This window comes from Charadrius vociferus, unplaced genomic scaffold (genome assembly GCF_000708025.1).
Source record: "Charadrius vociferus isolate BGI_N301 unplaced genomic scaffold, ASM70802v2 scaffold253, whole genome shotgun sequence".
NCBI classification, from domain to species: Eukaryota; Metazoa; Chordata; class Aves; order Charadriiformes; family Charadriidae; genus Charadrius; species Charadrius vociferus.
Window position 1 is genome coordinate 70,855 of NW_009647826.1, and position 13,528 is coordinate 84,382.

The 13,528-nt window shown below is 39.7% G+C and overlaps 1 protein-coding gene across 1 annotated transcript; it reads left to right on the top strand.

Annotated features, from left to right (window-relative positions):
• The first annotated feature begins 400 nt into the window (after positions 1 to 400).
• On the top strand, positions 401 to 12,682 carry MTRF1 (mitochondrial translational release factor 1). Its single transcript, XM_009882432.1, has 9 exons — positions 401 to 853; positions 4,749 to 4,840; positions 5,714 to 5,795; positions 6,027 to 6,134; positions 6,226 to 6,398; positions 7,699 to 7,816; positions 9,030 to 9,166; positions 11,017 to 11,115; positions 12,456 to 12,682. Exons 1-9 carry the CDS (start codon positions 418 to 420, stop codon positions 12,576 to 12,578), a joined length of 1,368 nt encoding a protein of 455 aa, XP_009880734.1. The 5' UTR covers positions 401 to 417; the 3' UTR covers positions 12,579 to 12,682.
• The last annotated feature ends 846 nt before the right edge of the window (positions 12,683 to 13,528 follow it).

The following is a 13,528-nucleotide window of genomic DNA, read 5'->3' on the forward strand; positions in this document are numbered from 1 at the left end:
TATAGATTTGTCTTCTCTGAGCAACATTTTTCTTTCTCTGGTAAGGCATGAAATGGTTAGATTTTTTCAATGAGATGTATGGCAAAATGAAGCTGTTGTCTGTAAAGCCACATCTACAGTAGCTTTTCCACAACATAAATAAACTGAAGAAGTGAGGGAAGGGACCTTTTCCAACCCTCAGTCAGTATAATGGTGCTGATGAAAGTTTCTCTTTTAAACCGCGACTTTAGTCCTGGTTTTGTCCATGACAGATGCATTTGTGTTGGTGTAATCAAGAACAGGATTTGGGCCTGACACAGTTCTTGTGTTTGTTTGGTTTGTTTTTTTTTTAACAGAGTGCTCTCTTTTTCTAGATAATAACAGCAATCCATGTACTGTTTACTTTTAATTTCAGGTGGTGGAAAAGTAAGAAGCAAAATGAAACCTTTCCAAAGTGTCTGTCTTTTTAAGAGCCTGCTTGCCAATTCCTACTGTCACGGTCAACTTCACAGCCGTCTTCTCCCTCCTGTTGCAAAGAAGATAAGTTATGTGGTGGGACTGCACAACTGTGGATTTTGGAGGCCAAAATCTTTGTTGGACACGGCTAGATTCACTCTGCCTTTTAACAGTCGGCATAGGAAAAAACATCAGGATTCTCGAGGATTGTGGAAACATGAGGCTGTGCAGAAGTATCTGGAGACTCTAAGCAAGGAATACCAGCAGGTTAGTCGTCTGTTAAATGCTGACTCAATAAATGACTTTGAGCAAAGAACCCTGAAGAGAAGATGTGCCGATCTGTCCCCCATTGCAGCTGCATTTCAAGAAATCAAAGAGGCTGAAAGGGAAGTTCAGGAGTTAGAAGCTATGTGCAGAGGTAAGGAGGACACATCTACTTATTTGTTTCAAAACAGCAGCTTTGCTTGTGATAAACTTCATTGCCCAGCCTACAAAGAAAGCTTTTAAATAAGTTAAGCTACCCCTGGAACACTCTGGTCCTGCCTGCTTTGAGAGCTTGTGTGCTGCTAGGGCTTTCTGCATCCAACCACATCCTTCCATTTTTCATCTTGCCTTGCTTAAGTCTGAGGTCTTAATACAGTCAAATTGGGAGAATAGGGATCGTCTGGAATTTCGGGGCTATCTGTCTAGTAGAAATAGTTTGGAAATGTTTGTTTTGAGGTTGTTTTTTGATAGAACCGAGAGCAGTGTGAACTGAAGGAAAAAAATTTAGTGAGCCTGAATGCATTTGATAGATGCAGACTTCACCCGTGTTATTTAAAATGGGATTCCATCTAGCCAGTTCATTGATTCTCATTGAGCAAATTACATGAACTTTCATTAGGCCCTGCACTGTCAGCTTCCAATTTAAATGGCAAAAGCTAATATTTCTTCGAAAGTATTTGAGGAGTCCTTCAAGAAATAAAAATTGATGGTTGCCTAAGAAGCTGCTGCTTTTCAATACTCTGCTACGGTAGAAGTTGGGGTAAAAAAAGAATTTAAAATTGTTGGTTTTGATACTGTTCAGGAATAAGAAAGTACACAGGGAGTAAAAGAATTTACAAAATATGTAAAGGTGCAACATTTTGACAAAAAAACATTGGTAGAAGTGAGAGGAGCTGCACACAATAGGAAGGAAAAAATGTCATCCATTCTGCTACATGGTATTAAGCTATGAGAGGAGGTATTAAGCCAAGAGAGGGAAACACTGGCCTGAAGAGAATGGGGTTTACATTGAAGAACTGAAGCAAGGGAGGAGCAAAGGATGGGAGAATTGGGTAGACAGTGGTGTAAATGGAGGAGGGTGAAAGTTCATGGTGCTTTTCAGAGTGAACCAAGGGTTGTTGACAAAACAATAAAAGCCATATTGAAATAAAGCTGGTAAAATGTTTAGAAAGGCAGAAAACATTTGTATTCTTTAGTTTTAGAAATAAATAGATGTTTGTGCTTTTGGAAAAAGACAGTAGTTATTGAAAATGTTTTAATCCCCAACCCTCTCAAGTTCTCTGGTCTGGAGAAAGAGGAAAAGGAGTGAAGGTGAGGAGGGAAAAAAATTTAACACTGAAAAAGAAATGTTCTTGAAAGAATTAGAAAAGTATTTAGAAAACACTGGAGAATTCATACTTCAACTTAAAAAGGCTTGTTTTTTGGATCAAGTAAATATAATGAAGTTTTTTTTCTAATTCCATAAGTTATGATGTGGATGAATGGAGTGAATTCTAGTTGAAAGAAGGGAAAAGAAAAAAATGAAAAAAAAATTACAGCCAAGCAGTTAATTAAATGGAGCCAAATTATTCTCTCTGTACTCTTTATTGTGTGGCCAATTTAAAACACAGATCTTCTCTTCATATGACTGCTCTTTGTGTTCCGTTTAGCTCCCTAACCGACCCTTTTCTCTGCAGTACCCGAATTCCTCACAATTGCTATTAAGATTATATATTTGCAACACTCAGTGAAGCAGAAAAATATTATTTCCTGGTTTGCCACTTGTGATGTGAATCACGGGGCAGATTAAGTGAATTCTTAAAGGTCAGGTTTGCAGGGAGGTAGGAATGGGACTCCAGTCCTTTGAACCTCAAGCTTGTTGGTCACCACCAGCCATTCTTTCATCTCTGCTGACAGTAGTTAATTTGATACTTTTATCTAACTAATCAATAATGATGCCTTTTGGACCAGCTTGAAGCCGTTGATTCAGTACAAGCTTTGGGTTGGAGTTGTGACATACTGGTAAGGAAATTTATGCAGTTCTTGCCTTATGTGCAGGGGATGCTGGGTTCAAGCGTTGATCTGACATCTTTTATTTAAGGAAAAAAACCCGAGAGCATAAATTAAAAACTGTGATACAGAGGAGCTGTTGCTGCAGTATACAAAGCTGGTTCAACATCCCAGCCCATTTAGTTGTTAAGACTCACTCCTGAGGCCACCAGTAAATTGTGTGTGTGTGTGTGTGTGTGTGTTAGCTGCTGTGAACAGGAACCAGGCTCCAGAAGCCCAGAGATGTGGAGCCTGCAGTCCTTGTGCCCACCTTTGAGATACCCGAGTCCTGTTGCAGAATCCAGAGCTCAGGCAACTAGTCATGCAATGCGAGGAGATGCATTCAGCTGTTGAGGGTCCTTGTGCCCACCTTTGAGATATCCGAGTCCTGTAATGCATGCGAGGAGATGCATTCAGCTGTTGAGTGCCTGGTTTTATGCTGCATCTGAGGCAAACCTATGGTTTCCATGCTGGCCAAAAGGCATAGGGCTTTCTCCTCCTCTTTGTTACTTTCTTCTCTCGCTGTCACTCCCAGCCGTTAATTTGTGCGGGTTGTTCAGTTGTAAATTAAATCTAGTTCAACTTGGCATGGTAAAATACATGCATTTATTTAACCAGACCTGTTTTTTTTCGTTTGGTGAGTTGAATTGGTTTACGTTCTGATGAGATGAGTGACAGAGCCACTCCACAGAACAGTGGGAAGAAAGATGAAAAGGAGAGGGTGCTCCCTATTTCGGCAACGGCAGGTTTTTTTTTAATTATTGTAAACTGGAACCTCCATAGCAGAAAAGGTTGTGAGCTTCTGCTAGCTTTACCTGAGAATATTTCCTAGCTTGGTGATAAGCTCTAAAATGTGGGCAGGGGCAATCTAATCACAGAATCATCAAATAATTTAGTTTAAAGGGGTCCTCTGAAGGTCATTTGGTCTGATGTCCGACTCAAAGCAGGAACAGTTAGAGCAGGTTGGCCAGGGCCTTGTCCAATTGAGTTTGGAATATATCCAGGGATAGAGATCCTACAACCTCTCAGAGCCCCTGTTCTAGTGTCTGACTGCCCTTAAGGTGAAAACAGTTTTCCCAATATCTAATCAGAATTTCACGTATTCCAGCTTATGTCTCCTTTTATCATGACATATGGAGTCTGTCTCCATCTTTTCGATGTCTTTCTGTTAGGTAGTTGTACACAACAATAAAACCTCTCCTCCCCCTGGTTTTCTTAAGGCTGAACAAACACAGTTTTCTCTGCCTCTTCTCATACATGCTTTGCTCCGGACTTTGATCATCTTGGTGGTTCTCAACTTGACTTACTCCAGTATTTCCCTGTCCTTCTTGTACTGGAGAGCTCAAAACTGGGCACGGTACTCCAGATTGTGGTCTCACGTGCTGAAGAGAGAGGAAGGGAATCTCCTTAAGCAAAGCAGAGAGTCACAGTGAGGTCTCCTGCATCTCAGTGAGCTCTTGAATAGCAGGAGACAGAAGGTTGGAAACGTCATTATTATCATCATACCATTATTTGTAGTGCTCACCTTAATGAGTTGCCTACAAATTGTGGAATATATGAGTGTTTCTGGGCAAGTCTAGAAACAAAAAAATGTGTTGCATGAAAAATTGTGATAAGGGAAACTGAGGCACTGCTTGTCTGCAGGCATGTTTTTGATATATTTTGCCAAATCTGTTTATGGATTTACCCCTGGACTGTCAGTCTGTGTGACATACCCATCAGTATAACTGAGAGTGAGTAACTGTCAGGTGGGACTGGCATCTATTTAATGCAGACTTTGAGCCATAAGGCAGAGATTGAGAAGTAAGATACCTGCTACTCCTTCCAGCACACCTGAAAAATCTGATCATTTAGTTAGCAGTATGCTTCCTGACTTGAGCTGCTCTTAGTTGATATTTCATGCTGGCAAAATGCAACTGCAAGCTTTTATGTGCTGCAGTGCATGTCTTTGGTCAGTTGTATTACAATTTGCTCTAAGCTAGGTGACATTGGCTAACATCTATTCCTCTTGTTGGATTTAGAGCTAGACAGCAGAGATGAGAAACAACTTCTAGAGCTTGCCTTAGAAGAGAAGGAAACCCTGGATAAAAAAATCAACATGCTGTGCAGAAAGGTGAGCCTGAGGTAAAATTATATGGCTTTGTAAATAAAGTTGTCAGAAAAATGTTTCTTTGTGATCTTGCCAATAGATTCTGACACTTGCATTTAATGAAACAGAAGTCCAGCTTCTCTATTCTCCCTGAGAAGAAGTGACAACATTAATTATTAGTAAGCTTCTTACTGACAATTGTGTCTTAGAAGCTTATTATTTTAGTCATTTTTGCTTGCTTGCTTGTCTGTCTGCAGATGCTGAAGGGGATTAAATAAATGGTGAGTCTGTGCTATTGAGACCTGACATGACATCCTAGTAACTGTTTGTGGCAGCAGAGCATGCTTTCTTGAAAGATTTCTGATTGGAACTTGCAGTCTTTCATTTTCTCTTCAGCTGACAGCACCCCGCGAGTGGAGAAATTAATTATAAGCAGAGAAGCTGAAAGGATTCGGTAGAGAGCTCTATGACAGGGTTCATTTCTGTGTTCAGATTGAGATAATACGAAACGGGACTTTCTGAAAAATAAGATTAATGTGAAGATTGGCTGGGTTATAGTTAATAACTTTGTGTTCGTAGGTAGTTGGGGCTGGAGTGGGTGACCTGGCACCTGACTTTGTGGAATCAAATTTTCAGCTAGCTTTACTGCAGATGCACCAGTATATCCCATTTCTACTCTGACTGCACTAAGTTGCAACAGCTATTGCAACTAGTTGCAACTAGTAGGACTAGTTTTTAGTCCTACTTACTGGTTTGCCAAAGGAAATGAGTGGTTGTGCGTGGTCAAGCTGTGGCACTCGTGAAGGCTGGCTGTAAATTTGATTAAGAGGAGATACAGAGTCGTAAAGGAGATCATGACATTCTGTTGTTTTGGTTTGTTTTTTTTTTCCTTTTCAGCTTTTCCAGCTTCTAGTGCCAAAGGAAAAATATGATAGAAGTCATGTCATATTAGAAGTGACAGCTGGCAGAACGACTGGAGGTCAGCAAACTTCCTGCAGTAAAGATTACTTCAAACCTCTTTCCAACATTATTAAACCTCTTATGGGTTATTTTTAATGCCTTTTTATACTTTAATGGTATAAAGTAATACTTTATAAAGAAGACTAGCAATCTGTCTAATGATGGTGGTTAGAGCTCCAGATAAATCTAAAAACTGGTGGCTGCCATTTTGTGAGCTGCTATTTATGTTGTAGTGCCTTTATATTTTTAGGAGACATCTGCCAACAGTTCACTAAAGAAATGTTTGAGATGTACCAGAACTATGCAGACTATAAATGTTGGACCTTTGACATTGTGAACTATACGCCAGCTGAGATAGGTACAGTAGTTCTTCAGACATTCCACCAAGACAATGAAATGAAAGGCTGTGTTTCTGTGCTATATTTGTCACACATTATTTGTCTCTCTAGGTGGGTTGCATCATGCCGCTGCTCATATTTCAGGAGATGATGTCTACAGGCACCTAAAATATGAAGGAGGGACTCATCGAGTCCAGCGAATCCCTGAGACGGGCCTATCGTCAAGAATGCAGCGTATTCACACTGGGACAATGTCAGTTATTGTCCTCCCTCAACCAGAGGAGGTAAATTAACTGTTAATCAAGGAGACAAGGTGGTGTTTCTCTACTCACCCATTTAGGCATTGGAGCAGGTGTTATTTAAAATGATGTTACTGCTACTGTTTGGGGATTTTATCGATACCCAAGTGCTTTGTGCAAGTCTCAGCAAATGAACCACAAGTTCTCTGACTCTGGAAGGCGATAGTCCTTGGCTCTGTACCTTGTGTGTTTAAATGGATCATCAGAAGCAACTTTGCAGAGATTTCCTATTGCCTGAAATTACATGTAAATCAATGATCATTTCAATGAGTATTCCAGACCCAACACTCACAAAGCTGACTGCTATGAGTAAGCCAATTTTAAATTACGTCATGTAATAAGATAGGGAATATATCCAAGAAAATATTCAGTCTTGTGTAGTGTGATTCTGCAGGTCCTTTTGATTTTTTTTTTTTGTTTCATTTAAATTATTGGTGTCCTTCTCTGTTAAATCAAGGACGGTCTGCTTTGAATTTGAATGAGTGAGTGTGTTGGCTAGTCTTTCTGAGATCTTGGTGATACCAGCAGTTCTCTCTTAAACCAGCAATTTACACACAAAATAAACAAACCCGGATCCTGTAGGTTTTCCCTGCACGTTCTCCTGCTTCCTTGTAATGCTTTCCTTGCAACATTGATCAGATCTGAACGTTCCTTTCCCATCCACTGAGCTCAAACTGTGGTCCGGGTCATCATGGACTCATATTTTCAATGCTGCAATCCTTACTTGGATCTGGATACATGCAGTTTTTCCTCAGTTAGATGTTTTTGAGCACTGAATCATTCCGCTTTGGCTCATGAACAAGATCTTTACACTGCTGTTTATAAGTAGTTTTTGATTATTCGCTTATTTCTTAGTCTCCCTGCCAAAGCTAGTGGTTTTACAAAAAGTTCTTGATTTTCTTTTGTTTCACACACACACCTTGTTTTGTGAAGGACCTGGAGTGAGAGTTTGAAAAATAAGTGAAATATTTAAAGCATCACTTGCTTTGCAGAGATACTTGACATTGCATTTTTTAAAAGCATAATAATTATAGCTGTTACTCAGGTATGGTTGTAAAAGAGCATTTTTTTGAGAATAAGTGAAATATTTAAAGCATCACTTGCTTTGCAGAGATATTTGACATTGCATTTTTCAAAAGCATAATAATTATAGCTGTTACTCAGGTACGGTTGTAAAAGAGCATTTTTTTGAGAAGTGATTTTTTTTTTTTCATCAAATATAATTGAAAAGACATTAAAAAGATTTTTAGAATGAGCAGAAGGTGGTAATTTTCTTTTATTCTAGGTTGATGTTAAAGTGGATCCCAAAGATTTGCGTATAGATACATTCAGGGCCAAAGGAGCAGGAGGGCAACATGTTAACAAAACCGATAGTGCTGTGAGAATTGTACACCTTCCCACAGGTAAGTCTGGCTGTATTTCGTAATTCTAATGACCCTAAATCTGTATTCATTCTAATGACCCTAAATCAGTATTCTGAAGAGAAAGCTTGTGATCCTGCAAGTTGTCTCTTAGAGGGAGATTGCAGAGTTGGACCTTATACCAAAAAAAGGAAGTAACCCCTTCTTGTTCTGCCTCTCTGCAAGGCAATGTGTGAGAAAAGGGGTATGTCCCCGTTGCATAATGGTCAACATGTTGCTATTATGCCAGTTTTGTCTTCAGAGGGAGTGTTTAATGACTAGACTGCCTTTGAAGGATGAAAGAACAAATGGAGGGTGACAGTGATGGGATGGAAGATGTAAATAATTCACGCTGTGTGTTCTCTGCCTTCAGGAGTGATGGCCATTGGCAATCAAGGTTGCACTTTGCCTACCTGCAACCTGTGTAGTTACAAGACCAAGAAAAAAGGAGACATGAGATTTTCACTTGGTACTAGATAATGCTAGCATAAGTTGAATAGGAAGGAAAATGTAAACTAATGGGAATGTAGTGTATATACTGGACCATTCTGTCCTTGTCAGGATTTGTTTGTATTGAAATTCAGCGAGCTGCCATCTGTCCAGATGCAGAATCTCTTTAGGCACAGGAAATTCCAGTAGTGACCTGAAAACAGCTGTTTCCTATATGCCTTTTTATTTTAGAAATCAAATGAGAAGTAAAAATAAATACTAAATTTCTTTTAAAGACCTTTATTTTACTTTATTTCATTATTCATAATTAAGTTCAAGACCCTCCAGTGTTTTTTAGACACCCTGCTCACTTTCTAGTCTCCAAGAGAGTCCAAGTCTGGACTAAGACTTGAAAAACTTGTGTTGCATTGTTTTAAACATGGTTCTGTGACTGTGAAAATTACATTTTTAACATGTTACAGCTAATTGGAGTGAACTTGTTTTCTGGAGGCAATGTCAGAAACTTGTTAGCTTCATGAAATTTTAAAATATCCCTGACTTTTCTGTAGCGCTGAACAAAGCCCCTGGTGCAGCTGTGAAGAGTTTAAAAACATCCTAGTGGTTCTGGCCGGTCTGTTAAAATGACTTTTTATCCTACAGCTGAAAGACCCTGCAAACCAGCACTCTGGAAGGCTTCATTTGCCTAATGTGTTAGAATTAATTTAGCTTGTTTGTTCTTTGTTATAATGGCCTTTTGATCTGAGCTCTCTTGAATCCCTGTGTAAAGGACTAGCAGTTGAGTGCCAGCAGGAGCGATCACAGCTTTTGAACAAGGAAATAGCTCTGCGGACACTGAGAGCAAAGCTGTACCAGCAGGTCATTGAAAAACAACTAAGTCAAGAGCAGAGTGCCAGAAAACTGCAGGTGAGAACATGTGGTTGCTGAAATTTGGAGAGGGTGCTATGTTGTAGATTTGTTTCTGGTCTTTTTGAGTGACAGCGACAGAGCAAGTGAGCGTGTGTGTCTATCCAGGTGTGCTTACAGAGGAGAATCTGTTATATTAAGATGGTAACTCTGCTTTAAAATGGTAAGTCTGTTTTTTAGTTATCCCAGTTCAATGCTGGTGTGGACTTTTCAGACAATGAAAAAGAAACATCAGCTGTAGCTGGAAAGAAGAGAGTCCAAAGACTGTAGCTGGAATTATCCAAAAGGCAACACTCAACATCATGTATTGATGCGTTGATCTCCATGAAAACGGATGAGGGGGAATGGCTTCAAACCGGAAGAGAGTAGATTTAGAATAGATATTAGGAGGAAGTTTTTCACTATGAGGGTGGTGAAATAATGGAACAGGTTGCCCAGGGAAGTTGTGGACACCCCATCCCTGGAAGTGTTCAAGGCCAGGTTGGATGGGGCTTTGAGCAACCTGGTCTAGTGGAAGGTGTCCCTGCCTATGGCAGGGGGGTTGGAACTCGATGATCTTTAAGGTCCCTTCCAACCAAAGCCATTTTATGATTCTGTGAAAACTGGGATCAGAAATTCTCAGAATTGTACTTTAACCTGTATCTAAAGCGAAGTATTTGATAAGATCATACAGAGGTTTTGAAAGAAACAAGTATATAAACAATCCTGCAATTTTACAGTTGGGTAAGTTTATTTGCTATGGTTTCGGTAACCTTTTATGGAAGAAGCAACTTCCCTAAGTGAGTTAGCTCAAGTTATGCTGCAGAGTGTGCTTTTCTCTTGAAATGTGCTATCACTCTTTTCCCGTTCTTTGAGTATTTTCACATTTGGGGTACAAACTTCAACAGTTATCAACAGGAATAAAAATACTTCAGAATTACAAATTATTCAGTACTTGAGAGTTTCCTTCGTAGCTGTTTAATCACTAATTTCAGGTTGCATTTAAATGTATTGTTCCTGCAGATTGTTGACCTGGTCATCGTAAGCAGTGCGCCATTTATCTTTTATTACTAATTTCAGCCTGAGAGTCTTCAAAGCTGCATAAGGGACCTAGATGTACATTTATATGAATATTACAGAAACCCTGGCAAAAGTAAATTACCTTTCTTGATGTTTCAGAATACATTCAATAAATTGCTTGTTTGGAAATATACATGTGGGTGCAAATGAAATTTTAAAAAAAGCCCATTGAAGCAGACACCCATTTCCCTAAGCGGTTTTTAGCATTTAATTCTTCATTTTAATAAAGCATTTAACCACACAACAATGCTGCATTTGGATTTCTGTTTTAAAACTTTTAGAATTACTTGCAGTCTTGTGCTTTACCACTAGAGGACTACTCTTCATAGTCTCAATTTAATCCTCTTTCAGTGCTAATTTCTGACAGCCAAACGTTAGTGGAACTGCTTTGCCACATGTTGACTGTGCTGCTTCTTTTGTTAATGGTGGCTGCTCTCATGATCTTTTGTGGGAGCTACAACCCCTCAAAAAAAAGAAAAACACACATTTTTGAACTAAGGACACGTATAGACATATCTCTTGCCTTACATGATTTTTGAGAGTTATGTAGTTCTTCCAGCTACAGAGCTGGAACAGAAGTGTACTGGAGGGTGTAAAAAATTGGTCTGCAAAATCACAAATAATACAGTTGAGTAATGCCACAATATTAAAAAAAAAATGCTGTCAGTGACCACTAGGTCTGTAGGTGAAACAGGCTGATCCATTAAAATTTGTTCTGTTTTAGAGTAATAGTTGATTTATTTATTTTAAACACAATATAGTAAAATTTGGTTTTTGCTGTTTCACTACAGTTGGGAACAAGAGCCCAGTCAGAGAGAATTCGTACTTATAACTTCACCCAGGACAGAGTCACTGACCACAGGATCTCGTACGATGCACGCAATATCAAGGTAACAGTTTCTAATGAGAGTTTTAAAACTTAGATGCTAATATGTACCATATGAGGAAAAGTTAAACCTTGTGAAAACAATTGACTATATATGAGGAAAACAGATAGTCAGTTGTGCTCTGACAGAATATTGTAGATTTAGAAAGCTTAAACTTTCCTGCCTTGTTGTAGGGTAGTGTTAAAGATGACTGGCACAGGGTATAACTCTCTGGCCTACTTCTCTGTCGATTTTGCTCCTACCATATAAGTGAAAAATGATGTAGCATGTAGTCCTCTGTGAAATCCCCGAGTCCCTTGGCAAAACTGGGCAAGTGACATTTGAGGTTCTTGAAGCTTAGTACATCCAAAAGAAAAACCTGACATGAAGGTTTGTTTGTTTTTTTTTTTTATTAAGCCAATCTGTCCTCCTTCTGATGACGGAGTGAAGAAGGAGAAAAACTTTTCTTTATGGTTGCCTCGCAAGCCACAGTTAAAAAATCCTGAAACAAATGCTTTCACTTTGAGATTACCTGGTGTCTTATTTCTGAGTACATCTCTACATATGCCTTGGATGTTGTTTTTGGTTTGTTTTTTTTTTACAGGGAAACAAATACCTAGTAATGCATTTTTCTGTATGAAATTTATGCAAATATTCTGAGTTTTAGGACAAGGTTTAGGGTGACCCTTCAATATTTTGGCTTAGGTGTCCAGTTTACTGTGAGTGCTGTTGCATTTTTGAACTGTGCCCACAGATGTCCTGGGTAACTTCAGATAACACAGAATGTGGAATGGTTCATATTTAATGTGGCGGGGAATTAGGTACATGAATACCATGGTGGAGGAGAATGGGAAGAAGTTCCATGACTGCATAAAAATTACTTTTGTTAGTCGAGCTTTTCAGTTACTTAGTGTTGGGAACTTGTTACTTTTCTGGAGTGAAAATGAAACTGTCAACTGCCTAACAAAAGTTAGTTAAGCTTTGCTTGCAAAACAAACTAGTCCTTGGCACGCACAATGGTATTTGAATTAGGTTCTTCGATCCTTGATTGTTCTTGCTGGGGGATTTTCATGTAAACCCACGGTTTACATGAAAGCATGGCAGGAAGGCACTGATAGCTCCTTTTGTTGCTGCCGGAATCAATGTGCTTTTCACAGGCAGCCAGCAGAAGTCCTGGGGCTGCTCACCATGCCGTGTTGCTTTCACGCAGGGAACAGCAGAGATGAGCGAGTGGGTGCGCTTGGATAAGACTCCCGGCACAGTCCATTCCAGGAGCTCCTTGTTTGAGTAGTCAGCGTTTCAGAATAATACTGATGAGCAATCAGTAATGCTTTTGTATGTTGTTGGTTTTTTTTTTTTTATAGGAAATTCTAAGTGGGAAAGAAGCTCTGGATAAGCTAATCAACAGACTACTGGAGTTTGCAGAGATAGAGGCTGTCACCGAATATCTAGAAAATTTACAGGCTTTAGAAGGAGGAGGCTGCTGAAGGCCTTGTGTAGAGTTAAAGCAGAAATGTTGTGTTCTGTAGCAAAATGAAATGGATGCATTTGTTAGATATAGATGGATTAAAATCCATGCCTCTGTTTTTCAGTGTGTGATACTACTCTTTTTTTATATTTTGGTTGCAAATGGGTTGAGTTTATTACAGCAGCCCTTGTGGGAAAGAATAAGCTTGGAGTATTGTGTGCACATAATTTCTGTCTTGCCAGCGTGGCTTTGTTAAGCCCATCCTTCTCTTGACCTGATTCAGCTGGGAAGATACAGAATCGTGGTGATGGAGCAGAAGAAACACCACATAGTGCACGTTTTGGTTTGGGGGTGGGAGATGTTCCTCTCCAGGTGGAAGAACCTAAGCTCCCCTAATATAGTTTAGAATCTGGCCTATTGAATAATACCTATTTTTATCCATTGATTGTGTGAGCTTCCTAAATGTGGTCCCTTAAAGATAACTCTGTATTACGATGCTCTGTTTTTTAGGGTGACTATACAAAAGCAGAGGAAGTGATGTCAGGCAAGGGACCAGAATTGTAAGAGAGAAGCCTGTCAGCTTTCTTCCAGCCATTCTTGGGTCAGCTTAGGGTGGGTCTGGACCACATGCTGCCATGGAGCATAAAAGTATGTGTTCCAGTTTGAAATGAAGTTGATGAGATTCTGGAAGGAGTTTAGCAGTGATAACAGGCAGCTCCCTGCTGCTTGGCAGAGAAAACAAGTTCACAGCGCGGTTTCAGCAAATCGGGTAGCTCTGGAATTCAGTTTCTGCCTTGATGTCTTTGGGAGCGTGTGCCTGTCTCTGAGGGCAATCCAGATATCTATAGAGCACACTCGGCTTTAATGGGATTTGCGTTTGTGTTTTCACCGAAGCGCATGTTGCGCAGTGTGCTGAGGGGCACACGCGTGTAGGCAGGCAGTGGTTGTAGGCAGCAATTCAGGAACACT